This window comes from Trematomus bernacchii, unplaced genomic scaffold (genome assembly GCF_902827165.1).
Source record: "Trematomus bernacchii unplaced genomic scaffold, fTreBer1.1, whole genome shotgun sequence".
In the NCBI taxonomy this organism is placed as follows: domain Eukaryota; kingdom Metazoa; phylum Chordata; class Actinopteri; order Perciformes; family Nototheniidae; genus Trematomus; species Trematomus bernacchii.
In genome coordinates, this window is record NW_022987516.1 from 75,236 (window position 1) to 92,768 (window position 17,533).

Genomic DNA, 17,533 nt, shown 5'->3' on the forward strand with positions numbered 1-17,533 from the left:
ACACCGGTTTTCACGTGACTCTGAAGTGTTTTTAATCTCTGGAGTTATGAGGGTGTGACAGCGTCCTCGGATCAGATGCAGGCAGACACAGGACTGCAGAGGAACACATGAGCAGAGTTTCCTCCACACAGGAAGCTGCAGAGTGTCTGAAAGTGGACCTGAAGTGAGTTCAGCAGGTGAGAATCCTACCAGACGAATCTGTTCCATCATCAGGATCACTCTGATCACATTGTGCTGTGTCACTGTTTACCTGGACAGGTCACATGACTCTTGATGCTGATTCTTAATATCTGTTTGAAGTAGTGTGTAGAATTTCTCTCTTAAAGTCAAAGAGTTAAAGAGGAGTGATTTTAGAAAGATTCAGTCAGTGTTTCTTGAGTAGAAAGAGCAGCAGTTTGATTGTTTTCTTAGATCACATCATCAGTAAAGAATGCAGGGCGTGTCTAATCCGGTCCGACAACTCGGTTCACGTCACTGAGGTGTTTTTATTGTTGAACTCTTAACACTCTGAAGTTAAGTGCATGGATGAAGTGTGAAAGGCTAAGATACAGCCACCTTCCAACACTGACACTGACCTGGTTTCACTGGAGAGCTTTTATCACAGGTCAGCTCTCAATAGGTTTACATTCAGGTCTGTTGTTATCAGTATTTAAACATTCTGACATCTACATCATTACCAGCAGCATTTAAGTGTACAGTATTCAGTAATCAGTGTTTGTATTTCTATCAGGATCAAACATTGGAAACCTAGACCTGGACCCAGCTGTGTGTCTAAGAGTGACTCCTCTATGGATCCACCCATTGAGTTGAAAGATGGACAACACTCTGATCCAGAGTAACACATTATCTAAATTGTTGTTATAAGTATTAAAATAATTAGACATCAGAATTCTAACCGAATTTCAGTGTACCTTAATCAGTGCTTGTGATTCTATCAGGATCCAACATGAGGAAACTGGACCTGAAACTGGATCTGGGCCTGGAGCTGATTCTGGATCTGGATCCGGACCCAGCTGTGTGTCCATGAAGAGTGACCGGTCTATGGACAAACCTATTGGGTTCAGAGATGGAAAGCACTCTGATGGTCCAAGGTAAGAATTTAAACTCCACGTACTCCCTTGTTGTGATCAGTATCAAAACGTTAAAAAGGCAATATTATATCCTGCAGAATGTTAGTGTACATTTGCATTGATCAGTGTCTGTGTTTCTATTAGGATACAACATGAGGAAACTGGACCTGATTCTGGACCTGGACCCAGCTGTGTGTCCATGAAGAGGGTCCGGTCTATGGGCAAACCTATTGGGTTTACATACAGAATGCACTCTGATAGTCCAAGGTAAGAATTCAACTGTAGGTTATTTTTGTTGTTTGCGATTCAAATCAACAGTTTTCTCAGCAGCGTTTTATCTCCATCACATTCATCAGTGTTTGTGGTTCTATCAGGATCAAAGAACAGAGGCCAGTCCACCGTACATCCAGCTGTGTATCCATGAAGAGTGACCACTTCAGAGAGTTTTATAGCAAGATTCAACGAAAGCACTTTAACAAGTAAATGTAATTTTGTATAAATCGCTAAATGTTATATCACATTTTTACCCAGAAAGATTTGTAATAAGCATATTTGTCTTTTTTAACCATGTGTCCTGTTTGAAGAAGGATCCACTAACAGCACATATAACTCTGTATATGTTCAAAATCATCCTCTCCACAGAGCTTATCGACAGAATTCAGAGGTTCCCATTAATCAGTCTGTCCAGCTGGACTCCGTATTCATGGTGCGTAAATGCAAAAACACGCTATTTTTCCTATCTACAAACTAAATTCATTAACTAATCATGTAGAAAACATCAACTGGCTGCCTTTTTGTTTACTTCAAAACATATTCCCTGATGCTCAAAATGTTCAACAATTTCCAAAAGAAGAATCACACTCAGTAGTGAAGCAGCATTATGATCCAGAGTCCATGCTGCAGTCTGCAGATAGTCAGGCTTTCTGTCTCACACATGATCTGATGTTAACTTCTACCAGTTAAACTCTACAACTTATTCTGTTCCAGCTGCTCCAGGAAAACATCGTCAGATTTGTGGAGGACGAGCTGAAGAAGATCCAGAGAGTCCTGAGTTTAGATTACCCAGAAGGCTTAGAGAGTCAGAGGGAGGATGAGGAGGTGTTGGACGGTGAGGATGAAGAACAGAGGAGGAGCAGCAGAGAGGCATTTCTGAACATCACACTGCACTTCCTGAGGAGCATGAAGCAGGAGGAGCTGGCTGACCGTCTGCAGAGCAGTAAGAGGATTAGACAGATTGGAAATATGATGATGATAATAATGATGGAGAGGGTTTTACATTCCAAAACTTTGCTGTTAATATAATGCACAAATATATGTCAGATCTTGGCCACATTATTGGAAACGACATGCAAATGTTTCTCAAGAAATATGATCCTATTTGGTTGAATGGTGGCGCAGTAATTACCTTACGAAAATGCATATTAAGAAAAGCCACACCCCTAAAATCCTCAGTCTGAAATTCGACCCACATTTCAATCTCAATGTGCTCTACAACAAAGCCTCTTGGACAATAGCATCGATGTATATACACACAACACGTTAACGACTTGTCCAATCTTAAATAATGTTTGTGGGTGTCTCCTCAGGATGTGTTTGGAAATAGTCTGAGCCGTGTATTTTAAGCCCAACCCATAGGGTAACTGCTTTTGCTACACTTGCTGTCAGCTGGAAAATCCCTAGGGGACATTAAACTTGGAACCATAACCCGAAATGATGTGGAAATGCTTCATATTAAATATGACCCCAATTGAACATTTGGTGGTGCTATAACAAAGAGGCTTCCCCTCCCCAAATTTACTTCGAATTTGTCACACATCTTTAAATTATTGTTCTCACTCCTTTACAGAGAATTAATCCAAAATAAGTTACTTATAACTCACTCATCTATGTGTAGCCACACTGATGATTGCAGCTTCCGATATTGCAGTTGCGCTCTTTCCTTTAGTTGGTTGAAAAAGGGTTTATTTGTCTTTTCAGAAACTAATGCTCGAGTGTGCAAACGTAAACTTAAGTCCACCCTGAAGGAGAGGTTCCAGTGTGTGTTTGAGGGCATTGCTAAAGCAGGAAACCCAACCCTTCTGAACCAGATCTGCACAGAGCTCTACATCACAGAGGGGGGGGGGGTCTGCAGGGGTCAATGATGAACATGAGGTCAGACAGATTGAAACAGCATCCAGGAAACCAGACAGACCAGAAACAACCATCACACAAGAAGACCTCTTTAAAGCCTCACCTGGAAGAGATGCACCAATCAGAGCAGTGATGACAAAGGGCGTGGCTGGCATTGGGAAAACAGTCTTAACACAGAAGTTCACTCTGGACTGGGCTGAAGGCAAAGCCAACCAGGACATCCAGTTCATATTTCCATTCACCTTCAGAGAGCTGAATGTGGTGAGAGAGAACAAGTACAGCTTGGTGGAACTTGTTCATCACTTCTTCACTGAAACCAGAGACGCAGGAATCTGCAGGTTTGATCAGTTCCCGGTCGTGTTCATCTTTGACGGTCTGGATGAGTGTCGACTTCCTCTGGACTTCCACAACAATGACATCCTGACTGATGTCTCAGAGTCCACCTCAGTGGATGTGCTGCTGACAAACCTCATCAGGGGGAAGCTGCTTCCCTCTGCTCGCCTCTGGATAACCACACGACCTGCAGCAGCCAATCAGATCCCTCCTGAGTGTGTGGACATGGTGACAGAGGTCCGAGGGTTCACTGACCCACAGAAGGAGGAGTACTTCAGGAAGAGATTCAGAGATCAGGAGCAGGCCGGCACCATCATCTCCCACATCAAGACCTCCCGAAGCCTCCACATCATGTGCCACATCCCAGTCTTCTGCTGGATCTCTGCTTCAGTTCTGGAGGAGGTGTTGAAAACCAGAGAGGGGGGAGAGTTGCCCAAGACCCTGACTGAGATGTACATCCACTTCTTGGTGGTTCAGTCCAAAGTGAAGAACATCAAGTATGATGGAGGAGCTGAGACAGATCCACACTGGAGTCCAGAGAGCAGGAAGATGATGGAGTCTCTGGGGAAACTGGCTTTTGAGCAGCTGCAGAAAGGCAACCTGATCTTCTATGAGTCCGACCTGACAGAGTGTGGCATCGATATCAGAGCAGCCTCAGTGTATTCAGGAGTGTTCACACAGGTCTTTAGAGAGGAGAGAGGACTGTACCAGAAGGACCAGGTGTTCTGCTTCGTCCATCTGAGCGTTCAGGAGTTTCTGGCTGCTCTTCATGTCCATCTGACCATCATCAACTCTGGAGTCAACATGCTGTCAGAAGAACCAACAACCTCCCAGAAGTCTAAAGTCTTCAGACCCAAACCTGAACTGACACATCTCTACCGGAGTGCTGTGGACAAGGCCTTACAGAGTGCAAACGGACACCTGGACTTATTCCTCCGCTTCTTCCTGGGTCTTTCACTGCAGACCAATCAGATTCTCCTACGAGGTTTGCTGACACCACAGACAGGAAGTGGTTCAGAGACCAATCAGGAAACTGTCCAGTACATTAAGAGGAAGATCGAAGAGATGCCCTCTGCAGAGAGAAGCATCAACCTGTTCCACTGTCTGAATGAACTGAATGATCATTCTCTAGTGGAGGAGATCCAACAGTCCCTGAGATCAGGCAGTCTCTCCACAGAGGAACTGTCTGCTGCTCAGTGGTCAGCTCTGGTCTTCATCTTACTGTCATCAGAAGAAGATCTGGATGTGTTTGACCTGCAGAAATACTCTGCTTCAGAGGAGGCTCTTCTGAGGCTGCTGCCAGTGGTCAAAGCCTCCAACAAAGCGTTGTACGTGCAGATTTAAACAACATTAACTATGCTCAGTTTTAGACAAGAGAATAACATATTTTGCTGTGTTAATTGTTAATCCTTCCCCAGGCTGAGTAGCTGTAAGCTGTCAGAGAGAAGCTGTGCAGCTCTGTCCTCAGTCCTCAGCTCCCAGTCCTCTAGTCTGAGAGAGCTGGACCTGAGTACCAACGAACTGGAGGATTCAGGAGTGAAGCTGCTGTCTGCTGGACTGGGGAGTCCACACTGTGAACTGGAGACTCTCAGGTAACTATTCTGCCTTTTATTTTAAAAACAGTTTAACTAATACATCCTGTTCATATAGCTTCACGTTCATGTTGTTAATATCTGCATGGTGTTGTTTGCTGACATAACTTCATGAGTTTTCAACATTTTCCTGCTTCCAGTCTGTCAGGCTGTCTGGTCACAGAGGAAGGCTGTGTTTCTCTGGCTTCAGCTCTGAGCTCGAACCCCTCCCATCTGAGAGCGCTGGACCTGAGCTACAATCATCCAGGAGACTCAGGAGAGAAGCTGCTGTCTGCAGGACTGGAGGATCCACTCTGGAGACTGGAGACACTCAGGTATGGACAGCGCACATGACCAAACAGTTAGCAGGTGCCCCTAATCTTTCAATGTTTGATTTGTCCTCTCTGTTCTGTCACCATGAACACATTTCTGTCAAAGTATGTCTTCTTTTCCTTCTTCTTCTTCCTCTTAAATTTGTCTGCAACATTGCTTCATGTTAGGACTCATGTTGGATAACAATCAAAAAATAAAATCATTCTGACTGTTTCTTCCTCCAGGCTGGACCATGGTGGAGAGCAGTGGCTTACACCAGGTCTGAGGAAGTGTAAGTTTGGACTCAATCCTTTACTTTTCTCATTAAATACAAAGATTATAATTGTGGTATTTACATATTTAAACATAACTGACTGCAAATCTCATCTTTAAAATGTAGAGAATTGAACATCAGGAGATGAACAGAAAAAAAAGCCTTCAAGATGTGTCTGATTATAAACTGCCCTTTTTGTTTCCATCAGATTCCTGTGAACTCACACTCGACACAAACACAGCTCACAGAAAACTAAAACTGTCTGACAAAAAATGGAAAGTGACACGTGTGTTGGAGAAGAAGCCATATCCTGATCATCCAGCGAGGTTTGACTGCTGGGAACAGCTGATGTGCAGAGAAGCTCTGACTGGTCGCTGTTACTGGGAGGTCGAGTGGAGAGGACAGGTTTATATATCAGTGACTTACAGAGGAATCAGGAGGAGAGGAGTCAGTGAGGACTGTGTGTTTGGATATAATGATCGGTCCTGGAGTCTGATCTGTTCTGCTGGTCGTTACTCTGTCTGTCACAATAACAGTAAAACTGTTCTCCCTCTCTCCTCCTACTCCTCCTCTTCCTCCTCCTGCCTCTTCCTCTCCTCCTCTGATAGAGTAGCAGTGTATGTGGATCATCCTGCTGGTTCTCTCTCCTTCTACAGAGTCTCCTCGGACACACTGAGCCACCTCCACACCTTCAGAACCACATTCACTGAACCTCTCTACGTTGGGTTCATGTTCTGCTCAGAAGGTTCCTCAGTGTCTCTGTGTTCTCTGTAGGAGGAGACTTCCTGTCCTGTGGTTTAAATGTTTGTGGCGGACGAGGCTTCACCTTGGGCAACATTTGACTCACTGATTGTGTTTTTATTGTCAGAAATATGAATCCCAGAGGAGGAAGGCCATGAGATGAGGCTGAAAGCTCCAGAAACAAGTTTTCTGTATGTTTAAATATAAAAATGAGTTACGATCAAATAAAACATGTGCTGATTTCCTAATAAAATGAAATGTTATAAAAGTTCCATTGCCAGTCTTTTATTCCCCTGTTATAAAATAACTGTATCTTCAGACCTTTATGATCCAGATGATAAAGTTTGATGCTGTCTGTTAATGTTTGACTTGAGTTGCTCCATGCTATTGGTTCCAGAGGTCAGAGGAGCTCTCTGATCATATTTCAGCTGAAGGTGAACACAGAGAGTTAGACTGTATGTAAATCAATAGAGCTGTGGAAACCTCCTGCTGGGAGTTACATGTTAGTTCTGTCTCTGCTTGGAGCTACTGATTCATTTCCCCTTCACTCATCAGCAGATTATATTCAGCTTCAGAAGGTAAGAACAGATTTCATCATGTGTGTGTCAGCGGCAGTTAAACTGAGAACAGTAAAGGTGCTGCTGTACTAATGTGTTGTGTTCACTGCATTGGTGGAATCAACACAACTCCAGAGGAATCAAGAACAGTTTAGTTTGGATGAAGCTGAATTTGAGCCTGTTGGTACGTCACAATGATGGAGCAGGAAATATAAACAGCATGATGAGATTGATAAAACAGAGCAGTAGGAAATGTTGACTTTAGATCAGAGGACTTTAGGGTTAGACTAGTTCAGATGCATTAAGGGTTAGGGTTAGTCTAGTTCAGTGACTTTAGGGTTGGGGTTAAGCAAGTTCTGATGACTTTAGTGTTAGGCTAGTTCAGATTACTTTAGGGTTAAGGTTAGTCTAGTTCAGCTGACTTTAGGGTTAGGCTAGTTCAGATGACTTTAGGGATCAGGTTAGTCTAGTTCAGCTGACTTTAGGGTTAGGCTGGTTCAGATGCCTTTAGGGTTAAGGTTAGTCTAGTTCATTGACTTTATGGTTGGGGTTAGGCTAGTTGAAAATACTTTAGTTATTTTCACCTGTCTCTGTGGTTTATTTGTAGCCTTTATGCTGCTGTTGTAGTTAGTTGTATAGTAGTCCTACTAACAAATACATTGTTCACATAGGGTTGGATTCTCTTACAGGACTGTTGGATTTTTCTGTCTCTCTGCATGTTGTCAGTCACAGCTAAATATATTTGAGTTTGTCTCTGTTAAACTTTACTCTGTTGCCAGGAATTGTGTCATTTTATTGTCCGAAGTTTTAGTACAGTACCAAGGGTCAGCCCATTCAGTCTCTTTGAGATGAACAAACATTTTACAGCCAGTTTCCATCAGTAAGTGAGGTATGAAGGTAGATATGGTGCAAAATGCGAGAGTGTGTAAAATCTGATGTGAGCACTTGCAGAAAAAATATCTGAGCTTGTGTGCATACATTTACACTTGTATAAAATATCCACGTATCTGTGAACCACATTTGAAGTCACAGAAGAAAAAAAAAAGTTTTGTAGTGTAAGCATTGGGTTGAGAGGTCATGTGTTGTGAGCATGCGCAGTCTGTCCTGGAGTGGTGAGAGGGAGAGTGTGGTGTGACTCGACGATAAATAAACGGAGGCATCTGTGACGCTCCAAAAAGTTCTAAGTTCCTGAGTTTTTGTTACACAGAAGTATTCTTGAAGCCTTAACACCTCGGACGTTACAGTAGCTTGTAGAAAAAAAATGAACTTAGTGATGAAATGTTCACTTGCAGAAAAATATATATTTTTTAAATACATTTTCCATTACAACTGCAACTTGGTTATTACAACCTCTCAAATCAGTCATTACAACTCCACGAATCTGCTCTGTGACAGTATAAATCGACGAATCTGCGGCCTTGACTTTTGCTACACTTCTTGCGATGAATGTGTCGCAAAAGTAATTTTCACCTGTAGATGTGGGGGGAGGGAGGGGGGTTGGAGCGAAGGGGTGGAGCTATCAGAACGACGAGGCTCGGGTCACTCACACAGTCACAGCCATAGTCAGGTCGAACCGGATGACTGCGGGGCTAACGGTCCGTGTCGCTACCAGTCCGCTGACATGGCGCGTCAATCAACGGTAAGTTTTGCCCATTACTTCCCCAGTATTACTTTGAATATTATTATTGTGATTGAGGATTAAATCCGCTATGAAGACCACCGTTTTATATCGTGCAGTTTAGAGGCAAAATAACGTCAGTTAGCCAGCTAACGCTAGCTTTGTTGAATTTATGCTAGCTAAACAAGTAGTGGTTGTAGTCTATACAGCAGTAATTCATATATTATAGCCTACTGCTTTGGCACTAACGGTTGATAACCGTTTATGAAAATAAAACCAATTGAACTGTACTGAAATAATGACAAGTTTTATAATTGTCTTGGGCTCCTGCTGTGATTTTAAAGCCTTTGTAAATTATCCATGCTATTTTCTATTTAGAACGAAGACTTCAGAATCTTAAAATCCCTTGACGTTTGGCGGGCCGCCATTTGCCCATCCCTGGTATAAAGCATTTATTATTTTCATTTTTCCCCTCTCATATTCTGTGTGGACGGATTGAGACAGCGTGGTGTCCAGAGAGCTGCAGAGACTTCAGGGAGAAACCTCCGTGTGATGGTCCTGTCTGTTGGTTTGGCTGGAGAGTTAAAACCATAGACTATAAAGGTTAAAACGAAATAGACAAGTGTTAAGCGTTAAGTGGGATAATACTGTAGAACAAACAGCTTCTGTTTGAGGTTGATAAAATAAGGTCATCCTTGTAACTTAGCGAGATATTTTATTATGTAGGTAGGAACTGTATGCATCGCTAAGGTTAATTTAAATCCGCTATGCTCGAGTATGTAGACAAGCTAACGTCGAAGTAGTGTATGTGAAATCAACCTCACAATAAGATGTGTGTATATTACAATTATTAATGTCATATTTCAAGATGATTACTTGGATATTACAATATGGTTGGTTGAGCTGGAGTTCATTATTGAGCTTACACATTAACATCACAGTCATCTGAAGAACGAACCCAAACCTTGTTGTTTTTATTAATTGCGTTACCAAATTGGTATCAAATAAACAGTAAGCATTGGTAACACAACTTCCAAAGTTACAGTAAAATAAAAAGGACCCTGACTCGGACAATACACAATCCAACATGTTCAACAGAAGAGAATCAGTTATATTGTTTGTACACATGGTTCTTTACATATATATCTGTTTGTTTAAAGTGTCCAGGTGATGCAGACAGGCTGGACCAGAGAGTGAGAGACAGAACTGGACTCCTCACAGCAGTGAACTTCAGCACAGGTACAAAGACTATTTTTTTCATACTGTACAAAGAATCAAGAAAGATATTGGTTTAAATAAATGAAGTATTTGTGGAGGAAACTTCTGTGTAGCAATGCATGGAGTCACCGACTCAGGAAGGAGACACGGTGAGAGTTGGAGCTTTGATGTCAAACACTGATGGGTTTATTCAGAGTATTCGGCCGGAGGATTCACATCACAAATCAAAGAGTCAGAGGTTCTGACTACACGGTAGAGTTGCCACGTCAATTCTGAAGAGCTTCTCTCTATGCTAGACCTTTTAACTGCTTCACAGAGAGAAATCAACATCTCTGAAGGAGTAGACTAAATAGCTGGGAACACTGCGTCCGACACTCATGGCCTCAAGGATTTCACATCCTAGAGCCCACAAACACCGATAAAGAAGTGCCTCAGTGTTCCCACAACAATTACCCCTCGTGCCAGTCAAGTTGACCGGTCACAGAGCAAAAGGTTAGATATCTAGAAGAATTATTCCTTAACAGTTCCTCTCTTTTTATCATTTTTGATAACCTTAAAACATTAGTCTAATAATAATTCTGGTCAATACTTAAATCAATAGGCGTCTTCAGATTCGAGTGTGGTCTCACCTTACATTCAATTACATCACAAAGTAGAATAAGATTGAAACATTCAATCACAATGATTGATACAGGCAATCATAATAGGAACAATTATCTCTCATCAGTGTTTGGAGCATCTTTTGTCAATAAGTACAATAATGAACACACATAAAACACAGATACATAATAGCAAAAATATTTGTTTTAAACTAATATCTTTTATCATTTAAACCATTAGTTAATGTCATTTATCAAACTATAAAATCAAAACCAGCTTGCAGCTTAAAGATTTGCTTTAAGGCAATCACTAGTCAAAAGCATTTACAACTTAGGATCATAAGAGATCCAGCTAAGGCATAAATTCACAGCTGGTGATTTGATCAATCTGTAATCCACAAAGTTGCAGTGTCCTCAATTTTAGGATTACTTTACGTTTACTTCATTACGCTTTAGCCAAGAGTAAGGCACTTAGTCTTAGAAAAATCAATACATTCATTTTAGTCAAGTACATTGTTCAAAATCTGAAAAGGAAAAGTTAGGCAAATATTCAAAGACTTTTGTAAAAACCTGGAAAGGAAAGATTAAACATTCTTAAAACTTTAATTCATACATTTGTAAATGCTACAACTGATCTGTACCAAATTAAGTCTATCAATTATTCTTATTAGCCATACTTACCTGAACATCTACTTATGGTACTTGGAAAGGGTTCTTCTGTGTTTATCTAATGTTGAATATAGAATATCAATTTCTTTAAATTATACTTCTCTAATTTGAGGATCAAATATGCTACATAATTGTTATATGAATTATTATAAATATTTGTTTTGGGCATTGAAATTAATCCAGTACTTGAAACATCATTGTAGGTCTGTCTGTTCATGGACAATACATTAAAGAGTTGTGTTGTTAAGCCTGAGTGCTGGACGATTAAGGATATTAACATTATCTGTTATAATATTAGAAATATCTTATTATTCAATACCTTATAATCTGAGAATATTTATTTATTAATTTTGTTTAGTGTGAAAATGTAATCTGATCTGACTAAATATATTTATCACCACTACTTAACACATGTCTGGTCATTGGAAATATAAAAAACAATCATTAATTGTAAATCTTTAAACATCTGGTCATTCAATTCAAAGTTTATCTTTGTACGAGAGCTGGGAGAACATGTCCGTCAGTCTTCCTGACTCGTTCTCCTCCTCCCTTTATGACACCGAGTGTCTGCTGTGTAAAGGCATCCTGATACTGTAGATTAGCACTGAGGTGCTGATTGGCTCAAACTCTTCTTCATCAGAGCGCCATATTTCAACCCCCCAATTGCTCTGCTATTGTGTGGCTCATTCAGTGAGCACTGTAGTTGATGCCCCAGTGAGACGGAGGCTCATCTGCCGGTATTCCTTCTGCTATCTGCTTGAGAGCAGTGCAACTGCGTATTCCTGATGCATCCAGGTGTCCCCCCCGTGATGGGAGAGGTTAGGAAGACATCAAACTCCTCCAAGAAACATGGAACCTTGTATTATAGAAACCTCTGAAGCCCTCGCTCGTCCTGCAGGGTGGTCTGCTAGAGCCCACCGAGCAGAAAGATGAAGAGAAGCATCCCATCTCGAACGACCTCGTGCTTCCTTGCACGTGGCTGGGGGTGCGCTCTGCACCCGGAGAGTGTGACCCTCTCTCTCTGACTCTTGGCCTTGAGAGCTGTCCTAGTTATTGGGTTAACACTTGATAGGGATGTTTTTCTGCGTGAAGACAACTCAAAGTAATGGATTAGCTCATTATCATTTAATCACAAAAGTAGGCCCCTCAGAATGATTTGGGAGCCTTCCTGACACATGCACATTATCATTTTGAAGGTTTGTGTTAGTCATTGAACATGCAAGAATCATATACTCATCAGTCCATAGCAGAGACATGTTATTGTAAGTTAAAGGTGAGCTTGTCCCTGTGGATATAACCCCTTCTCAATGATTCTAAATGTATATTAATTCACCATTTACCTTTTGATAACATATTAGTTTATCAGAAATATTTTGTCTCTTCCATAAAACATAGGTTTGAGAAATAAATTACCCAATATAAAATAACTTACTCAATATAATTGACTCTTCCCTCCCTTTTCTTACATATGGTACATATGAAATAATAACTTAGGAGTCTATTGAAGCATGGTATAGTTTATAATCTATTAATCGAGAAGACTCAGTATCACCTGTGTGCAGCTTACAAAAACCATTGTGATAAACATATATTATGCAGGAAATTGATACATTTGTTGAAAAACAAAGCATATCTGATTTGGGAGGAAAAGTTTCATCCCTTTAACATCTGTGTTATTACTGAAGGCAGCAGGAATGATATTGGGTGTCTGAGGGTGTCCTTACTGAGAAATGTCAAACAAAATCAAAACCTTACATTTGAAAACAGGTTTGCATTCCTCCACTTAAGGTGACGTTATCATTGGAAACAATAAAAGCTAATTGTTTTGATGTAGAATCTATATATTAAATCGTTAGAGCAGAACAGAATGGTTGTATTGTAGCCTGAGTTTTGTGCAGCCTTTAGTTTTACCAGGTGGAAACATTGTCTATATAATGTGAATACATGTAGAACTAGACATTAAGAGACCCCTGACATTAGGCCTATTTGAAACAATAGTAGGGGCTTTTACCAGCTCGCCCACTTACAGGCATCATAGCAGTATGAATAGCCTTAAAAACAACCCACTCTGCGGTAACGAGAGTCATGTATCTGAACCAAATGCCCTAAGTGAAGCCGTTAGTCTCATCTGAGTGACCCAAGGGTTGGTGCTGGTGTGACAGGGAGGCTTCCAAGTGTTCATAGCAGATGTCATGCTTTCAGTTCATGGCTCAGTGGGGGGGAGCAGACCCATGTGAGACAGTATCAACGGCTGTAATGTTCAGTTTGAGGAGTGTCATTCTCTCTGGGAGCAGGAAATGGTGTCCATTCAGACCAGACCATTAATGTCATGTAGAGCAGCCATAGCATCTCTGTGACTGCACTCAGCCGGACTGCAGCAGGGCAGAACTGGGTGACTTTTAGTGAAGCCGTCCAAGGCCATAGACAAAATGGAACCACGTACTAACAAAAGGGACACAAGGTCATCAATGTCTCTCTTTACCTTTGGCCTGATTGTAAAACAAATTAGTGGAAGAAATGTGGAACACTAATCCATCATCATGTGACATTTAGAGTTAATTTAAATAATTACTTATGGGTTGAAGTCAAATTAACATTAACATTAGAACTAAAGTCAGTTAAAATTGGACACGCACGGATCAGAATCTAATCAATACACCATTTTCCCAGCTCTGTAATGAAAAGGATATCAAGATTAGGTACATTACAGGAGTGATAAAACATCCAAACATGCACACTTATCTTATTCTAGTAGAGATTAGAGGACAGGTCTAATGTTGTGAACAAAATGATCAAGTCAAAGTTATATTATTTATTTTATCTTATGTACCACATTTAATTTAATAATTAATCTTAAATTACTAATAACTTTAAAGAAGGCAACAATTTACAATGTAGATAAGGTGACTACTTATCCAAAGTGTGTGTGTGTGTGTGTGTGTGTGTGGGTGTGTGAACAGCTTGTCTGCCCAAGGTTAAAACATTTGGGACAGCAGTGAGAATGTTATGAGAAACAATTTGTTGCTTAGACTGAACTCGAAAGAAGCTGAGATTAGAACATTTTAAATAAATCAAAACACTTGCACCTTAATTAAATACATTTGACATTTAGCTTGAGCTGGGTTAAATACTTTCTTGATGGTATTTAAATTGGGCTCAAGTAGAACCTTTACATGGATTTGGCTTGCAACACAAAGTGATACCGATCTCTGTCTGTTATGATTTGAAAGTCTCATGATTTAAAGTGTAGGGCTGTGAAGGAGAGGCCCTTGGAAAACAACATCTATTTTTTTTAACTGTAATTACTTATTGTAAAGAGATTGCAACATTATACTTTTTAAAGAATTGCTCAATTCATTTAACACATTTATTATGCACACTGTAATGAAAACGTCAACAAATATATTGATCCTGGCTTAACCAGCGACCTTTACTCTTTTGTTCATAAGCTCGGTTTCAGAAAACTTGTCAGTAGTTTAACAACTATTAGAATTGTAGTAATGTCTATGGAGAACAATTGGTTGATACGAGAAATCATTTGAAGCAGTTTAATAAAGAATGTTAAACTATATTTAAAACTGTAATTAAACTTCAACTTATATTAATTATCTGAATCCAGTGGCCAGTTGGAACAGATAATCAACAAAGTTTCCATTTTGCAGCAACAGCGCAAAAGGTTTCAACAATAATTTGTATTATGTCTGAGTCAAGTTCTGTCTTATCAGCTTTGTTTTCGGAATGTGTTCAATACATTATGTTTTTGTTTTCATTATTACCATACAATACATAGATTTAAGAATAAATGAAACAAATAATACAACATTGACCTAAAACAGCAGACAGATTTTGCCACCCTGACCTCCTCAGGCAGGTTTGTTACGACCAGCAGTAATGCCTCTGAGGGTCTCAGGGTGCAGGACAGGGCATAGGGTTTATAAAAGGTCACAAACATATCTTAACATAACAGCAATACAATTTAAAATGTATTCTTAAAATAATATAATCTTCTCTTCTTCTTACACCTACAGTGCACACCCTGAACAGTGTGCTTCGTTTACATTTCCTCTGCACACTCAGATGCAGGACATAAAAACACTCTTTTGCTATTTATTTTCATTTTGCAGCACATCTATACTACCAGAATTTTGCAAAACACTATATATTATTTATTTTTCTCAAGTAATTTACTTTTGGTGAGTTAACTAAAGCTTAGTTTATTTTACCCTGGCTATGGACTGATTCATTATTAGTTGTTACAAAACATGCACAAGACGGCGGTTAGTCAAACCAATATAGACCCCCCGATACAAACAATCAGACAAACAAACATGATGAACTCGTAATAAACACCAGTGCGTCAGCAAAGTTCATCCAGCTCAATTTAGTCCGGATTAAAGAGGTTTCAGAGGGGGTAGGGATATGATCTCTCCCTCTATGGGGAACCCAGTGGGGCACCTTGACTCGCGCACCCACCCTTGTATACAAGTCCTTAGATCTGTGCCTGAAGACCGTCCAAGAGCAATAACTAGCTTATCCTCTTGCGACCCCACTATCCCTGCTCTAGTGGTGCTATGCCCCCCCGATCAGGAGCACATCGACTTTTTTCCTCTACCCTTTCTATCCGAAACTACACAGTTAACTGTAGTCCTACTCGACCAGCCTATACACCTGCCATCATGTTCATCACAACGATGAAACACAGTTTTGTTCTACACTTGCATGCCACTGCCCACCCATGATCAATTAGCTTATAATTTTATGTATGCACCCCGGACCGGCACCAGCTCCTCCAGCAATGTAGGGAGCCTGTCGCATCAGGTAATGCACGCACCTCGCACCTGCCTGCACGTCGTAAACGGCCACAAGCCACGAGAGTGCTTTTAAACCGTCTCGTTTTTAATAGAGACGGCGGTGGTGTGAGTTAAAGTTATAGACAAAAGCTGTGATTTTCTCCCCCTGAGTTCACTTCACCAGCTCATGCAGATACGGGGAGGTATTTTACACACATTCCCCGGAGCCGCAGCTGGAGCCGTGTTTTTTTTTAGAGGCGCTGGGGGTAATATCTCTGGCTGCTTTAGTTAACTGCTAGTGTTGGCCGCTGAAACCCCCGGAATCTCGGCGATTTGTTCATTACAAATCTCTATTTTGATTTCACACAGAAGTTCCACTTTACTGCTGCCCTCATTAAGGTATTTTTAAACATCTCCGTGTATGCCTGCACGGCACATACGTCCCGAGCAGCACACACAGAGGGAACCAGCCAAGACAGAGTCCCTGGATGATCCCCTGGGGTTACTAGCCCCAAATGTTCATTAACCAAAACGAAACGCAGCCACTTAGCTTCACAGATAATTTTAGGATACCGTCAATCACAGATTCTGGTAAGGCAATGTCCAAATGTAGATTTGAAATCACACTTACCAGTTTCTGAAGATCTGTTGGTATCCTGCCGACAACGCCAATTTGTGGAGGAAACTTCTGTGTAGTAATGCATGGAGTCACCGACTCAGGAAGGAGACACGGTGAGAGTTGGAGCTTTGATGTCAAACACTGATGGGTTTATTCAGAGTATTCGGCCGGAGGATTCACATCACAAATCGTGTAGTCAGAGGTTCTGACTACACGGTAGAGTTGCCACGTCAATTCTGAAGAGCCTCTCTCTATGCTAGACCTTTTAACTGTTTCACAGAGAGAAATCAACATCTCTGAAGGAGTAGACTAAACAGCTGGGAACACTGCGTCCGACACTCATGGCCTCAAGGATTTCACATCCTAGAGCCCACAAACACCGATAAAGAAGTGCCTCAGTGTTCCCACAACAATTACCCCTCGTGCCAGTCAAGTTGACCGGTCACAGAGCAAAAGGTTAGATATCTAGAAGAATTATTCCTTAACAGTATTGACTTTAATACACTGATATACATTCCATTAAACAATACTAAATACTAGATCACCTACACATCAGTGAAGTTAAGGGTTTTTTCCATGCAAAGGTTACATTTAGATGTTAACAAGCAATATGACTGTCAGCTTTCTAATTTAATGTATTGAAGGCAAAGCTATTTAACACATAGTGAGAACTGCTACTATTTATCTCTCAATATTGTCTGTAAAAAACGTGGTAAAAGTGATTCTTTCAGTGAGACAACAGAGCAAGCTTCTACAGTTCCACTACGTTTTGATAACAGTTACATATTATTTTGATAATAAAATATATTTCAATGTTGATGAATTTCATACTGTTCATTCATAATCTGATTGTCTTTGTAGCTCACTGTTGACATAAAAAAAAACATTACAATTACAAAATAATTATATCTACAGCCCCTAAACACAAGCACACCTCTTTCATAAATAACACACTTGTTCTGCAATAATATGTTTTATGTTTCCTGTAATTTTTGTTAGGAAAGGACATGCCTGAAAGACACGACTCAACAT

General features: G+C 40.7%; 1 protein-coding gene across 1 annotated transcript; it reads left to right on the top strand.

Annotated features, from left to right (window-relative positions):
* LOC117471232 (NACHT, LRR and PYD domains-containing protein 3-like) lies at nucleotides 1–6,668 on the top strand. Its single transcript, XM_034116090.1, is given in 13 exon segments — nucleotides 1–163; nucleotides 731–835; nucleotides 939–1,091; nucleotides 1,215–1,337; nucleotides 1,445–1,549; nucleotides 1,698–1,776; nucleotides 2,058–2,286; nucleotides 3,048–3,184; nucleotides 3,186–4,861; nucleotides 4,952–5,125; nucleotides 5,266–5,439; nucleotides 5,662–5,708; nucleotides 5,899–6,668. Coding segments are annotated over 13 exon segments (3,624 nt in total). The 5' UTR covers nucleotides 1–107; the 3' UTR covers nucleotides 6,465–6,668.
* The last annotated feature ends 10,865 nt before the right edge of the window (nucleotides 6,669–17,533 follow it).